The sequence below is a fragment of the Amblyomma mixtum genome, chromosome 7 (assembly GCF_055824585.1).
Source record: "Amblyomma mixtum isolate Tamu chromosome 7, ASM5582458v1, whole genome shotgun sequence".
Lineage (NCBI taxonomy): Eukaryota > Metazoa > Arthropoda > Arachnida > Ixodida > Ixodidae > Amblyomma > Amblyomma mixtum.
In genome coordinates this window covers 64672285-64687250 of record NC_143018.1, presented here as the reverse complement: position 1 = coordinate 64687250, position 14966 = coordinate 64672285, and the positions used below count along the sequence as shown (strand labels likewise).

The window sequence follows — 14966 nt, the reverse complement described above, 5'->3', positions numbered from 1 at the left end:
AACTTGATATCTCGGATGCTGCAGTGAAATATGTTTCGGTGACATTAGCTTGTAGTGGCAACTGCAAGCGAACATTTGTCCGCCGCTTATTCTGTAAGCATATCGTCATATTCGAAGCTGAATAAAAACGCCGAATGGCCGAGTGGCTGCCATCTCCCGGCTTCATTTGCTGCGTTGCAACCGCGCCAAAAGTTCTCTAGGATGGCTGTACCACTTGTTCACAAACATAATAAAATGACGAGACGATTTCCAAATTTTTATTAGTTCTCAGTATCAAAGAAATATTGCAACAATATTTTGCACTGTCCTTGTGTCCCGTTCATCAAATATGAAAAGGTGAGCTGGAGAGGAACACAGAGAAATTTAATAAAATTTAGAAGTTCAAGATTTCGCATTTGACGCCATCTCCCGAGGCAAATGAGACGCTGCAAGAGGCAAACTCAAATCCAGGAATTACTGATGCTTATAATGAATGCACATGAAGTTGGCTTCTTGGACATAAAGACCATCTTTGCGAGCCTGTACATCAGGCAGACATTGTACATGAACTAAATCTGGCACTGTTTTGTTCCGTGGCAGACTACAGTCTAGGCTGATCCACAGCCGGACTTAGTGCATAGCCTGATTGAGCGACACTTTCGAGCTTTCTGCCTTCCTCGCAACTTTTATCTGTTTTATTGTCAGTTTTTGTGTTTCGCTCGCACTTGTTGAGCGGACATCTTAGAACACATGGTTTTTAATTGGAGTGTATGCCAGTTCGGCTAGACTCCATTTTGAGTGTTACACAGATAGTTTGTTTTTTTTACCTGCCGGAGAGTGCGAGATTGAGGTTCTGAAGTCCTTTCATTCAGTTCCTACATTTTATATTCCATTGTTTTATTAATTGCTCTGTTGTGGGTGCCTTGGTAAACGCGCAAACCTTTCACAGCTCTGGCACTTCGTGCGTCGCTCCAGAGCCTTCTTGACGTCTTCGGCGTGATAATCGGCACTCGGGGCTTTCTTTGCTAGTTCATATTATCCTAGAGAGGAGAATATCTTAGTACAGCTTTTTTAGACCAACCAACAAAGCATTTATCTTTAGTTTAACACTTCCAAAGCACCAGAGTGTCTTGTTTGGCTACAATTATACAAGTAAAATAACATTATTAAAAGCCCGGGGCGCAAGATTTAAATATACATGAGAGAAAAGCTATGACCAATGGTAATAACTAAACGCTTGCATTAATTTAGGAGATCATGCTGATTAAGCTGCGGAGGTTTGAAAAATTAGGCCTGGAGAATTTCTTCCCTTTTACGAACTCTTTTTCAAATTCACCAAGGCTAACTTCTTGCTTCTCTTGTTTGCTACTTAAAAAAAGAACTCACACAGGTCAACCTTCAGTTAGGGGTAGTGCACATGTGGTGGGCCAAACAACCTAAATATAAAGTTAACATAACTGCATGTCTAAAAGTTACGGGGCGCTCAGTAACAAAGTGTCGTTTTGTAATTCCCGCATGTCCCTTTTACGATGTATTTTCTTCAGCAAATAAAATGCAGCAAACTTGTGGCTTTCCTTGCACTTATTCTCTCCGTAGTTTAGGGTCCACATCAAAAGATCTTTCAGTGTTATCCCTTGTTGCAACGCTGCGCATCCACTTGTGCGGAGCTGCGGAAACAGTTGTATGCTACACAGTAAGAGAAAGTACGCCCATGTAGTTCCCGGTGATTTTAGCCCTGATGCTGAACGCGGGTGGCTGCTCCACTCCGGTGCAGTCTCTTTACTTTCAAGCGAGTGTGTCCAGTGCAGAAAGACTACAGAATGCATAAACCACATTGCTAACTTCGCCGGCGTGCGAAGCAGGACGTCTGACTAACGGAAGCGGAGCAAGTCGGAAAAAAAAACAATAATTTCCGGTATTCCATCCGCCTCAAATGCCAAATTCAACCGCATGTGTAGCAAAGCGGGATGTTGCCACTGTCGTGGCGCTTGCGCTCAGAACTCGTGTAATGCTTTTTTGATCGCGCTTACTGAGTGCGGGCGCGTCTCGGGGACACACAAACGAGCCCTCGCAAAACACAACGCGCACAGCTGGCGCAAATAACTAGCATTTGTTACTGTTACAAAATAATGTAACGGAAAGAAATATATTTAGAAAAAGGGATTGCATATGTATACAGCAAAAGACAATCAATGAGCCATATAATGAGGGCCCAGTGCCCGAACACACTTCATTCTCCTCGCCAACCCCGTACAAGCAGAACACTTAATTATCTTCTTTGTCCAGGCCTACGACCGGGACATGATCTCCGTCGGCAAAAGCACCGTCCCGGTGCCAAGGTGAAGACGAATCAAGTAGGGTAAGGGTGCGGGCTAGTTGGTGATCCATAAGATATAAATACCAGCGCAAAACAACAGGCCACACGACGAAGAACGAGGACACACAAGCGCTGACTTCCAACTGACGTTTAATGGGTGAAAATGGGCTTATATACTGGTTACAAAAAACAAAAAGAAAGAGAATATCATTGCTTGTCACTTCAAGAAGCGCAACTCCTCATCTGACAAGGCGATTGAAGGCGCGCTGACAATTATTTCACCCATTAAACGTCAGTTGGAAGTCAGCGCTTGTGTGTCCTCCTTCTTCGTGTGTCCTGCTGTTTTGCGCTTTCGCCAACTAAAAGCGTAACATTGGCTTTCACACGCAAGTTAATGGCGTGGTATCCGGTCACAATCGACGGGCAAATTGTTCCATACGTAACACATCACAAATTCTTAGGTGTTACGATAGACCGTGACCTGTCCTGGACGAAGCACATTTCTGTGCTCAAGAAAAAGCTCGACAGCTTTGCAAGCATTCTGCGGTGTATGGCAGGAAAATGTTGGGGTCCCTCTGAGCGATCTTTACTTCATGTGTACCAGGCGCTGGTAGTCGGTCTTCTCAGATACAGTGCACCCGTTCTCTCGGGAGTCAGACTATCAGGCCTGCATGTGCTTGAAAGCGCGCAGGCTCGTGCTTTAAGAGTATGCTTGGGTTTGCCATGTAAAACTTCTACATGGGGCACATTTTATGAGGCCCGCGCCTGCCCAGCACGAATTTATTTTGAACAGGAGCCACTTCGTGTGCATTTGCGGCATCTGACCAGGCATCGTCATCACCCCCTGACCAACATTAGTGCGGCGCGTCCAGATACAGCCTTTTCCAGAGCCCTTAGGATGCAGCGCAATGCGGTGCCTTCGAACTACGCGCCACACCAGATTGCGGAGGTGCCACTTTGGGCAGTACCACAACCATCTATACGGACAACAATCCCAGGGATAACAAAGAAGACGCACATTCCAACAGTCGGACTGAAACAGCTGGCGCTGTCATACATTACATCTATGTATACTAACACCCAGCATGTTTTCGTGGACGGATCCGTGACGACCACTTCTTCAGCTGCAGCGGTGATAGTGCCAGGAAATGCCTCATGTCACCGTTTCAGGCTCATGCACAAAACGTCCTCTACGGCAACCGAATTGGCAGCCATACGAGAAGCCGTCCTTTATATTGGTCACCAGCCAGCGCAGCAATGGACTATATTCTGCGACTCGAGATCGGCATTGCAGGTCGTACAAACTTATCTAAAACCAAGGGCATGCGAGCAGCTGGTTCAACAAATTGTGGTTTTGTTAGCCGAAGCTTTCCACCGCGGCCATATCATAAAGTTTCAATGGATACCGAGCCATTGCGGCATAGCGGGAAACGAGCGTGCTGACGCCGAGGCTCGGATGGCACATAGTGATGGTGCTTTCATTGAGATAGCCTTTTCTAGATCAGACATTGGAGCCTTGTTGGCGCATTTAATGCAAGCGACAATGCAGTCGCACTGGCATGATTCGAGTCATCAACAGGACCGCGTCTGTAAGCTTGACGCTGGCTCACGATTACATTTGCCATCTATGGTGGTGCGACGTCATGGGACTTTACTCCACCGGCTACGGCTTGGCGTTGCCTACACCAAACACTATCTTCACAAGATCGGCATCGAAAGTAACCCTAATTGCGCACAGTGCCACACTCCAGAGACTATTGGACACCTTCTTTGCGAGTGCCCGAACTATACTGCTGAAAGAACAACATTGGAGGCGACCGTGAAACGACTGGACTCTCGCCCTCTCTCTGAGGAAACTCTTCTGGGCGCCAGGACGAGACGTTCTGATTGGTGCCGCGTGACAAAGGCCCTGCTCAACTTTTTGTGTGAAACAGGCCTGGATACTCGTCTGTGACCGCCTGTGCACAACCTACATGGTTAATGACATGTGTGTGACTAACCGCGATGCGAGTGCCAGCCAGTGTGGTGTGTGTGGTGTGTGTGTGTGTAGACATCACCCGAGAAACTCATTGTATTATGCCATCATCAGCCTTCATTCGCACTTTCCTTTTCCTCCTCTTCCCTTTCCCCTGTGTGGAGTAGCAGGCCAGGGCCATGTTACCACCGGCCGACCTCTCCACCTTTCCCTCATTAAAATTCCTTTCTCTCTGCTGTTTTGCGGCGGTATTTATATGTTACGTATCAAGGGCGTGGTAATTTTTGAGCCCAGCCACATGAATGACAGCAGTCACTGGGCGGGTGGATTACGTCACGGATTCATTTTGTACGGGACTTCAGTCCCCTGGCGAAGGGCTTGATAAGGGCCGGTGTCCCGGAGAGCACCTTTTCAGACAACCGAACGCGCCGAGACGGAACCCGGGGAGAAGTGGACCTCCAGACGTTGGCGGTCGTCGTAAATGGCCTTCTGCTTCATTTGAGATGCGGAGAGACGAGCGTGAGCAGCCTGGCGCGCCATGGCGGTGCGTGTAACGGCATCCTGTGCGTGCTATGCGGTAGTAACGAAGGTGGCTGAAGTCTAATGGCGGGACGAATTTTAAGCGAATGCAATGTAAGTTCTTCCCTGTTGACAACTAACAATTCCAAACCTGCAAAACATCAGTTGCTGATTTTAATTGGCTACATAGAGACATCTCACGGAAGTGTATCCGGTGTAGGCGCTCAGCATTCACATTTCGATGAAGGTTAGTTTGTGTTGGAATATCTACCCTGTTCCTCTAAGCCTCCGGTATGGGCCTAGAACATGCATGTTTCTGCTTGAAATGAGAATGCTGCGCCTGACATCTGCGTCAGATAAGGTCTTTCAAAATATTCAGCTGCCGTAAAACAGTCTGAGAACAAATGGCGCTGATGTATGCGCTCTAAACAAGAGAAAACAATATCGAAACTCCTTCGGCCAGAGAGGATGAGTACATGGGCTCTTCCTGCGTTGGGTACACTTGCCGAAAGTCACGAGGCGGTGCGAAGGGCAAAGCAGTCAGTGGCATTCTATTGAGGAACCAAACTTTCCCGCACACAACATCGTTCGGCTCTTCACTGGATATATCCAATGCTTTCCCGGAGAACCACTCCCCTGCGGGCGACGTGTACGCCTCCGAAGCAATATTATTGCCCGCACTCACGACAACTGTTCCGTCTGGACGCTCAACCGGTAGCCAAAAATTTGCACGAGGAGGACACAACAGGATGCAGTTTATTTTTAAAGAAAAGAGCAAAAATACTGTACAATAAAGCACTGCTAAATCGAACATGCATACCTGAGCTCAATTCTATATCGTTGGCAACAAAACGAATTCAACCGTGAAATGGCTGCTCAACATTCCAGGCCTCTCACTAAACTGCACAAATAAGAGCAGGCGAGCTGATTTAATGACGGAAATGCTTTATACACCTGGTTCATCAATTCACCACCTAAAAACGCGTGCGCAAAACGCTGGCATATAATCGCCTTGCACATAAAAAAATTCTTAAAAGTATACATTAGTAAAAGTAGTCCACAAAAAAAGAAGTGTGAACACTTTGGATCACATGTCGAAAATGAAGGATAATATAGTGCTCGTGAAGAAAAGTTACTAGGCTAAAACATTTCAGCATGCCTAGGTCAAAAACTAGAACCATGTAGGTTCTTGGTCAATAGAGCTTGAGGCACGCTGATGAAGAGCGGCCCTGCACAGCGGCGAACGGTCAAGATACAGCCGCTGGGAAACTATGAATGTAGTGAAGCCATAAAATGAGTCACTAAAAGAATGTAATTTCTTAAAGCATATAAAAAGACTTCAGAATGGTGTCAGAGTCAAGCAACATAATGAGATGAGACGCGTAGAGGGCACGCCTACAGAGACAGGCTGTCTTCAGTAGCGCTGAGATGTTTTGCCAAAAATTTTCTGGCGGCAGCACGTACTCATTGAGTAGTGCAGCAGTTGGCTGTAGTGTGTACTGCAGGCTGTCCGTCAGAAGTGATGGTGCCTTAGATGTCCATGACGTCAGTCAGGCTTAGGTAAGAGCAGATGTGAGCCTGCGCATCCTTACTCAGCTTGCTGAACCTGGCCCTCTTCTTTGGATGCGGGTGGCAGGCTATCTTTGCCTTGACGATGCCAGTGAAGATGAAGTAGTTGAGGGCCAGCCTCATGCGGGCTTCACGGATCTGCAGTTTGGCACGAGCCTCGTCGCGGTCGTCGCCATCCGAGTTCAAGTCTTTCAGAACAGTCCACAAGTTCTGCAGGGACTCGAATGCCAGAGCATCCTTTTTATTGTTGGAGCCCTTGACGAAGCGCACCGCTTCGTTGAAGAACACCTGCATTTTAAGGCAGATCCGCTGGCAACTAAGTTCCGACCTGCTTGCTACGAGGGTACTGAAAATTCCTTTGATTGGGTTACCACCATTTCGTCAGCAACCTTTGCGTAGACCCAAAAACACTTATAATCACGTGTGCGCATGCAGCGGGCATAAAGCTATATGCCATTAGGATTTTTTTTTTCGCTTCAGCACATGTGAAGCCACAAAATTCCCAGAACACTCATGCAGGAACTCAGTGCTGTACTTTGTCAAATGCGGCCGCAGCTGTAAGCTTGAGTGTGGTAAAAAGAATATTATCTTTTGGTAAATCTAGCTCTGCCGAAACGTTGCTACAAAAGCTTGCTTTTCACTTTGCAGCTAGCCGGGATTGCTACCGAATGAGTATATATACCATTAGTAGAAAGCTCTTACTACGAACAGGCTTTACAGACTGTTTTGAGAAACGAATTTGCCTTGAATCATTACCTGCTTGAAGTTGAACGAAACGTGGGGACATACAGCGTCTTTCGGCAGATGCGACTGCTGCACAAAATACAGAGGGTTCTTGCATGTTCTTTTATGCAAGAACGTTGGTGGGGGGGATCAATGTGAAAGCTATCGTAGGGATCAATGTGGAAGCCGACGTGTAACTGTTTTTTGGTACTGCAGATTTACATATATGGCAGACGCATATGGCAGGTTCTCTCATATCATAAAAGGCACTTTTCCAATATCCCTCAAGAGGAAAGTATACAAAATCTGCATCTTAACGGTACTCACGTAAGGGGCAGAAGGGTGGAGGGAACCGAAATGTTCAGTTTATGTTAAGAACAACGCAGCGAGCTATGGAAACAGAAATGATAGGTGTAACGTTAAGAGGCCGGTAGGAGGCAGAGTTGGTGAGGGAACAAACGCGGTTTAATGACATCCTAGTCAAAACCGACAGCAAGGACTGGGCTTGAACCGCGAAGGGGACTATGTGAAGTGGACTATGGACAATCACTTCACCAGCAGCCTATGCGACTACCTCGCCGTAACTGGTCTACACTCCTTCTTTTAACTTTCTGTAACCTTCATTCCACTCCCCCTTTTCTCAACTTATGCCTCATGGCAGACTTCTCGAATAAAAAAAAAGTACTGGGCTTGGCCAAGGCATTCAGTGGAAAGCAAGATAACTGCTGGTAATTAGCGGTAACGGAGTGGATTCTAAGATAAGGCAGGCGTAGCAGTGGGCGGCAGAAAGTGAAGTGGGTGGATGATATTAAGAAGTTTGCAGGCATGGGGACCACAGCAGGCAAAGGATATGATGAACTGGAGAGACATGGGAGAGGCTTTTGTGCTGCAGTATGATTAGTTAGGCTGGCAATGATGTGCGGTAGCAATTGTAAGTGATATGAAGTGTTTGTTTGTGTATCATATAGGTTTTAGCAATGTAAGCACACTGGCACGTTAGTCTGTCCTTTTACAATTGTTATGTTATCAGTCTTTGGCGGTTGACACAGGAAACTGCATTAGATTGCATAAATTCGTTTAAATGGTGCAATTATTAGTGTAACGATTTCACTGGTATACCATTACGAATGGTATATACCATTACGACTGGTATATACCATTATACCACTGGTATACCATTTCAATGGTATACCGATTTCACTAGCATGCCTGTGGAAATACGGCCTTACATTGAATAAAAAGCTCCCTCACGCGGTCCCATTCCTATGTATTCCTTGTAGCAGAAGCAGACATCATCTGTGGCCCCTAATCTTTCGATCGTAGTATTTCTTCAAGGAGCACCCAGGAGCCGTACTTCCTGCGTTTAGAAATACCGAAAATGATGTTCTGTCTTAATTCAATTTTTGGCCAAGCTATGCGGCTCCAACGTTGGCTTTTTTTTTAGGGTAAGTCTTGTGCTTTTTGTACCACGGTTGCTATACTTTCTTAGCTCCCCACCCCCTCTGACATTTGCATTTTTCCTTATCCATCGAGTTCTCTACTCAGGTTCTAGTCCATGCATTAGCTTCACCATTTTTAAGTCAGAACCGGATTTTCCTTGCGCATTTCGGAAGTGACCATCACGTTTTGCCTTGAACTACTTCATTTTTCGTGCCCCGTTGTTCTCTTTGCCGACACTTCTCTTCGTCTTTCAAATAATAGAATTTCCGCCAGGTCCCATGAATGCAAAATTTTCACAAACTACATGAAGGTACAGCGTCACCAGGTGCGCTGACACTTAATGCAGCTAAATCACCTAAAAAAAAGGTAATCAGAGGAGCTGGTGGCGCTGCACTCACGAAGTGTCATGTCTGGCAGTAGCGCCTTCTAAGAATAAATGGTCATCCCTGTTATGCTGAGAGCAACGGTGCACGGTAATGGAGCTCATTAAATGCCTCACTTCTCGGTGAACACCTCAATCCTTCCCTAAGCGAAGAGAGTGAGCGAATGTAGAAAGAGAGAAACAGGTACCAAGTGGACGGCTGCAGAAAAATTTTGATCACTTCGTGACGTTTAACGTGCCCTAACATCGCAGAGCACACAGCTGCCTTTTCTGTTTGACATTCAGTAGACGCGGCAACAACGCGTGGGTTCGAGCCCAGTAACTACGGCTCAGTAGCCGAGCGCCCTACTTTACCCCGCCAACTTCACTCGCTGCCTGCTCCTCTTTCTTTTGCTTGGCTTTCGCAATGATTGAAAGCACAGGGCGCAGCAACTGTCTCACATCTCGGGGGACACATCAACCACGCCGCGGGGAAAAGATGAAAGGTAAGGGCAAGAAAGATTCCATCCACTTGACTAAATTTTTCACGAAAGGAGAAAGCGATACAGCGTTCATGGCGAGCGAAGCCGGCTCTTACCCTATTGCGCCTCAGGGCCTGTTTGATGATGAAATTTGAAGCACGGTTCACACCTTGCAGGTTCACGTTCACATTGGTCAGGAAGCGATTACGAGGCACAGCCTCTTTCAGCTCTCTGCAGATGGCCGGTTGCTGCGGAAAGCCGTCGGAGGTTTCTACCAGGTCCACGAAAAGGCTGCTTAACTTGCGGTTCTCCTCCACCAGTCGGGCAAGCGCCCGGGCTGACCGCTTCTTGAAGGTTGCGATGCCTATCTGGAGGCTCCGGACGCTGCGGTTTTGTTCCAACGACCGCAGCACGCTGACCATGCTGGTTTCAGACCAATTGAGTACGAGGTCCAACTTTCTGCGCCAATAAAATGCAATTCACTTGCAACGTGTAGATGGTCAGCTATTGGTATCTGTGTGACAGTGATATTTTCGGGGGCAATTCATGGCAGCAAAAAATTAGAGGAAAGGATGCCAAGATACAGCGCATGAACGTACAGCTGAGCACTGGAAGGAAATAGTCATCGCGGTTATTTTTTCTGTCCGAGAAGTTCCAATATGATGTATGTCCGGGTTACTTATATACGATATACTTAATGTACTGCACACTTTGTACCACTCGACTAAAGTACATTTTCCACCCAAACTTACATTTAAAAACTGCGAAAGCATTCCACACTTGTCCAGATTCCTTAAGTTTTTGCTCGGTTTCGAGTTAATGTGTTCTTAGCTATGTATGTGCATACATGTACGTACATAGTATGCATATGATATATAACCACACCTGGACAGGTTTCCCATCACCCGGTGTGCACATAAGATGCCTGTCACAAAGCAGTCTTCAGAGACACAGACAGATACACTACTCCTGAATGCGAGGAATAGCCACTATAAGTGCTTGTGCTTCAAAAAGAAGGAGCGGATGGGGTTATTGCTTTTTAACCACGAAAATTTCTAGTAGAGAAAGCAACTGGCCACCATTTTTTAAAAGTTAAATTCTAGAAAAGTAATGCGCGAGAAGCCGCCTATCCCTTATTCCCACCGCCATGACATAAAGGCGCCCCCTGCCTCTGCTGTGCCCTTGAGCAGATCGTCCGAGCCCGGACGATCTGCTTCCTGCTTCGCCGTTAAAGTATCCTCTTAAAAACTCTTGCGGTAGAAGTGGAAAACAGTGCTGTTTTCCACAGAACGTTTTCCGCTTCCTTGGGAAGGGGGAAGGGAAGGTGACATACGCTGCTCTTGTTTTAGTGGTGAGCTAGTAGAGTATAGATCGAAAGAAGCACCTGGCCACTGCAGTTTGTAGCGCGCGGGGCATGAAGAAGCATGGTGGCAAGTAGAGGCCGATGTGAAAGTGTAGTTGTCGGATTGAAAAAATATACCGTTTTTAATAATTCGGTGTGCTTGAGAAGTACGCAGCTTACACGTAAACCATGTCAGGTTGTTATTTCGCTTGCATCTGAAACGTTCGGTCATCGATTTAAGGGACATTGAAGAGGAAAGTGCCCACACCACGAGCAAACTACTGCAAAGAATCTTTGTCATACACGCTCCCCTCTTTGTTAAATCGTTTGGAGCAAGAGTTGTTCGATCTTTTTTCTAACCCGAATTCTAATATGAAGTTATTTCTATCGTCTTTACCTATGTGAAGTGTGTAGCATGTTTTTAGCCTTTCCTATTAACGTTTTTTGATGTCTACTGTATATGTCTATTCGCATTCATTTCCGAAACTTGCTGTGTGTTGAGTGACTGCTCAAGGGTTGCTAATGCTTGTGTGTTCCTTTATTTATTTATTTTCTGGACCTGTTAAACACTTGTGCCACAAAAGTCTCTGTATGTCTGCCAATTTGTAAGGGGGCAGGACATGCGTCAAGCCGTTGTCACGGCTTTTTGTCCTGTCTCCTCCTATGAAAAAGGAAATAAAAGGAATGAATTGAATATTAATTCAGAAAAAACTGTAAGGTTAGCGTCTCGTGATAGCAAATATGTCATGTCTACAAAAAACAAAGCTTTTTTGGGGGGGAAATAATTGTGTAAAGGCGAGGTACTTTCAATGCCACTATGTGGGAACCGTACACTATGGGAAAAAGTCTCTCGATTGCGTGGTTTTTAAACGAAGGCACTAACTCTATTACTAGCACCGACCGGAAGCCACAGTTATGGAGGAGAAAGAGCAGGGTTTTGACATTCGCCGCCACGATTGTGGTCTCCAGCCGCTGGATAATAATAGAGCTATCGCGGTTTCGTTTGCGAAGCGTAAGGTCCAGAGACTTTTGTCCCCGACTGTACATCTACGGCTGGTGGCGTAATTATGCGATATCTCGAAGAGTGCTATTTCGTCGGCAATGGACAAAACAGACGACGTGGAGAAAGGCTAGATGCTAACACGTGCACTGAGTCTTTCGCCTTGCATTCTGGGTAATCAGGCTACGTGCGGACGTTGCGCGCAGCAGGTTCAAAAAACGCGAGCTCCCAGCTGTATTCACGCTCTCTTGGGCTCGCTATAGACGGCCGGTGCAGTGGTTTCGTTCTAACCTAAGCCTTGTACGCAGTTCCTCTCTGGAGACTACTTGCATTGTGCAGTTGCAAAGCATGTTGTTTTCGGTACCCGCTCATGCACACACGCGCATGCATGCATGTCGTCGGTCAGCGTGTGGTCTTTTTTCAGTTTTTCTGCGTGGAGCAAATGCGAATGGGCTTTAAGATATTCTGAGAAATACCTGGGAACCGCCTCATGCGTGCACCGTCACCTCTCGTTTTGCTCACTAAAGGAAGTTTCTCAGCACGACTTATCATGCTCGCAATACGTGAGGCACCGGCACGCAAGGCCGGATTGCAGCGCCTGCCCTTGCACCTTGCCTCCCTGACCACTGACCCGACTGACCACGAGAACGCCGGGCTATTGTTTCGTTTTGTTGCCACGTTCTGTGTCTTCGGAAGGGGCGACTCTTGATTTTTCCGAGAGCTGCAATGTATATTCGTCATAGAAATGACGTCATAGTGTGCCATTTTTTCCGGCCGCTTTGAATGCGGATGGGTCTCAGAACTTTTTTGTACTTTCGCATGTACTTTCGCTTATCACCGTTGTCTCATACAGTTCAATTAGAATTGTTTTGTTTATCTTCCTTGTACAAGCCGATCTGACTTTGTAAACAAAGCATTTCTGTATTTTGACTTGTGCTGTTCTTATGCCGCTCTGCCATTATTTTATTTTACTATTTTTTTTCTTCTTCTCCTCTCTTCTTTTGTTTCTTGAATTTTTTGCGCTCTGGGGAGCTCGAAACTAGTCAAGCTTAATTTTCAGCTTTTTTTCCCGCACTCCCTCACTTCATGAGTTAAATAAAGAATTTATTATTAAAAAAAACTTTCATTTTCAGATTCTCAGCTAGGCAGCCACCTCTTCGCGCAAAAAGAAACTTTGGTAGTGTTACCAAGGAATTGCTGTACGCCTTGCTTAGTTTCATACTTCCATTTAGTCTCTCTGAAAAGCGTGAAGTTTTTGAGGCTTCTGCGTAGCGCACAACTCTGGTTATGACGTGAACAGAGAGAGTGGACAGACTTGCGCTGCTTTCTCCCGTGCCCTGCCATACCCTTCTAAACTCTGCCAAGGCCTCAGCTCGAGATCATAGTTCAGGTTTTTTTTTTCACTTTCTGAAGCATTTTTAAAAGTTTTTCGGCGTTTAAAAATGCTTAATTTGAATAGCAAATCTGATGCCCTGGTGAAAAAGTTGTATGATGCTACAATCTCATACAGACTTCGTCGTACGAATGTCATACAATCTGTAAGATATTGAATGACATCTGTATGGCAAATGCATGATTTTTTAAAAACAAAGTCCATCTGTATGGTAAATGCATGACATTTGTATTACAAACTGCATGATTTTATTGCATCATGCAACTTTTTCAGCTACTTCAGAACTCCCAGAAAGCCTCGTTTTACAGTGCCGCACAGCCTTGTTGCTTTTCGTTTTTTTTTTAAAGAAGATTGGTTCGTGATCATTCATGATCGATTTTTACTGTACACGACTTCGGATAAGAGTGTCCGGCGGATACGCAGTCATAACTAAGTAATTCTTTAAGCCCTCAGCTCCCTTTTGATGCTTGCAGTAAAGTACAGTCACCTCTCTTGTGCACATTCTACATTTTTTTAAACGGCGGAAACGCTTCCACAAACGCTCGAGAAGAGAAACCAGTGCCACCCAAATTAGATCTCGCACTGTAGTCTTGGAAAAGCGCATGTTTGGGAGGGCAGGACAGGGCGCGGCCGAAAGCAGCTTAAGTCCGATCATTCGCGTTGGTGACGTCATCACCGTATGCATATGCCATCTGGCGCTGTGCTATGCGGGGAATCCAGGAAGTGGCCACGACATCAGTCCGCGATTACGTCGTTTAATTTTATAGCGCTGCTATATTTTTACCGTGCAAGCTTCATTCACGCACTTAAAGTTAAGCTCGTCCAATTGTGGCTCCTGTTTTCCTTTAGAAGTCGCCCGTTCAGCAGCCGAAGGACAACGGGGCGCATTTCTTGACGGCTACGTTGATCGTTCAAAGGCACTTGGAAGTCCTTGCAGGTTAACTTTCGTTCTCACAAGAATTTATTTATTTTGTTCTTGAATAGTGACACTTCTCGCAAAGCTTTGTTATTCATGGTGACATTGTGTATTGGTGTTAAGCTTCTCTCTTGCTTTGGTGCACATCACAAAGAAAAAGGAGCGACTGAATGTACGAAGGAAAAGGAAAAACCTCGGAACGAGTGATGAGATTGTTGCGATAATGAAGCAAGTGTTAGTTCTTCACCCAGGGCAAAGACGTGCAATGGCGTTTTGTTAATACCCTTGCAGCCGGATTACTGCACGGTCACTGCGACCAGGTGACGCCCTGCACGGACGAAGCGGTTTGTGTGCAGGATGTCTGCGAGTGCGGACCCGAAATGGAGGAGGTGGAAAACATCTGCGTTGCGGCCTCGAACAGCACAACGCCCTTTGAAAGGTGTGTCACATAGCTGATGCCTGTCAGACTACAGAGGGAGCGGTGACCGCAGAGTTCAGGATGTGTTCGAGGACTATAGTGTGTGCTAGGAACCCAAAACTCAAAGACAAATAGGCTTACCGCCAGTATGTCTGCATAACCAATATCGAAAATGTGCTGGTCAAATTTTTCGGTGTACTGATGCTTTATTTATTTATTTCCTCACTCATTTTTTTTGCAATACAAAATACTCCAGTGATGAAAGCTAAAAATAGATTTTGAACGCAATGCTACCAGAATGTTCAGCAACTCTGTTCACGAACGATCTAACAGTGCTTGTGTTTCAAATCTCCGCCGTTACACAACGAGGATAACACTAAAAATATTATTAAAAACTAAGAACAGAAATTGCACGCACATGGATGTGCTATCAGGGACTAAAGTCTCCAGGACAGTGCGGGACCACACAGGTGGACGTTGAAGTCGGACTTTGATGCGTGGAAGCCAAACGAAGTTACTGTATGTGGCGTTG

The 14966-nt window shown here is 45.9% G+C and overlaps 1 protein-coding gene across 1 annotated transcript; it reads right to left on the bottom strand.

Moving 5' to 3' along the window:
- Positions 1-6320: 6320 nt before the first annotated feature.
- Positions 6321-9787, bottom strand: LOC149336311 (uncharacterized). The gene is made up of 2 exons (XM_089554118.1): positions 9482-9787; positions 6321-6647 (listed from the first exon to the last, which is right to left on the bottom strand). The coding sequence occupies exons 1-2, from the start codon at positions 9785-9787 to the stop codon at positions 6321-6323; spliced, it is 633 nt and encodes a 210-aa protein (XP_089410244.1).
- Between the last annotated feature and the right edge of the window lie 5179 nt (positions 9788-14966).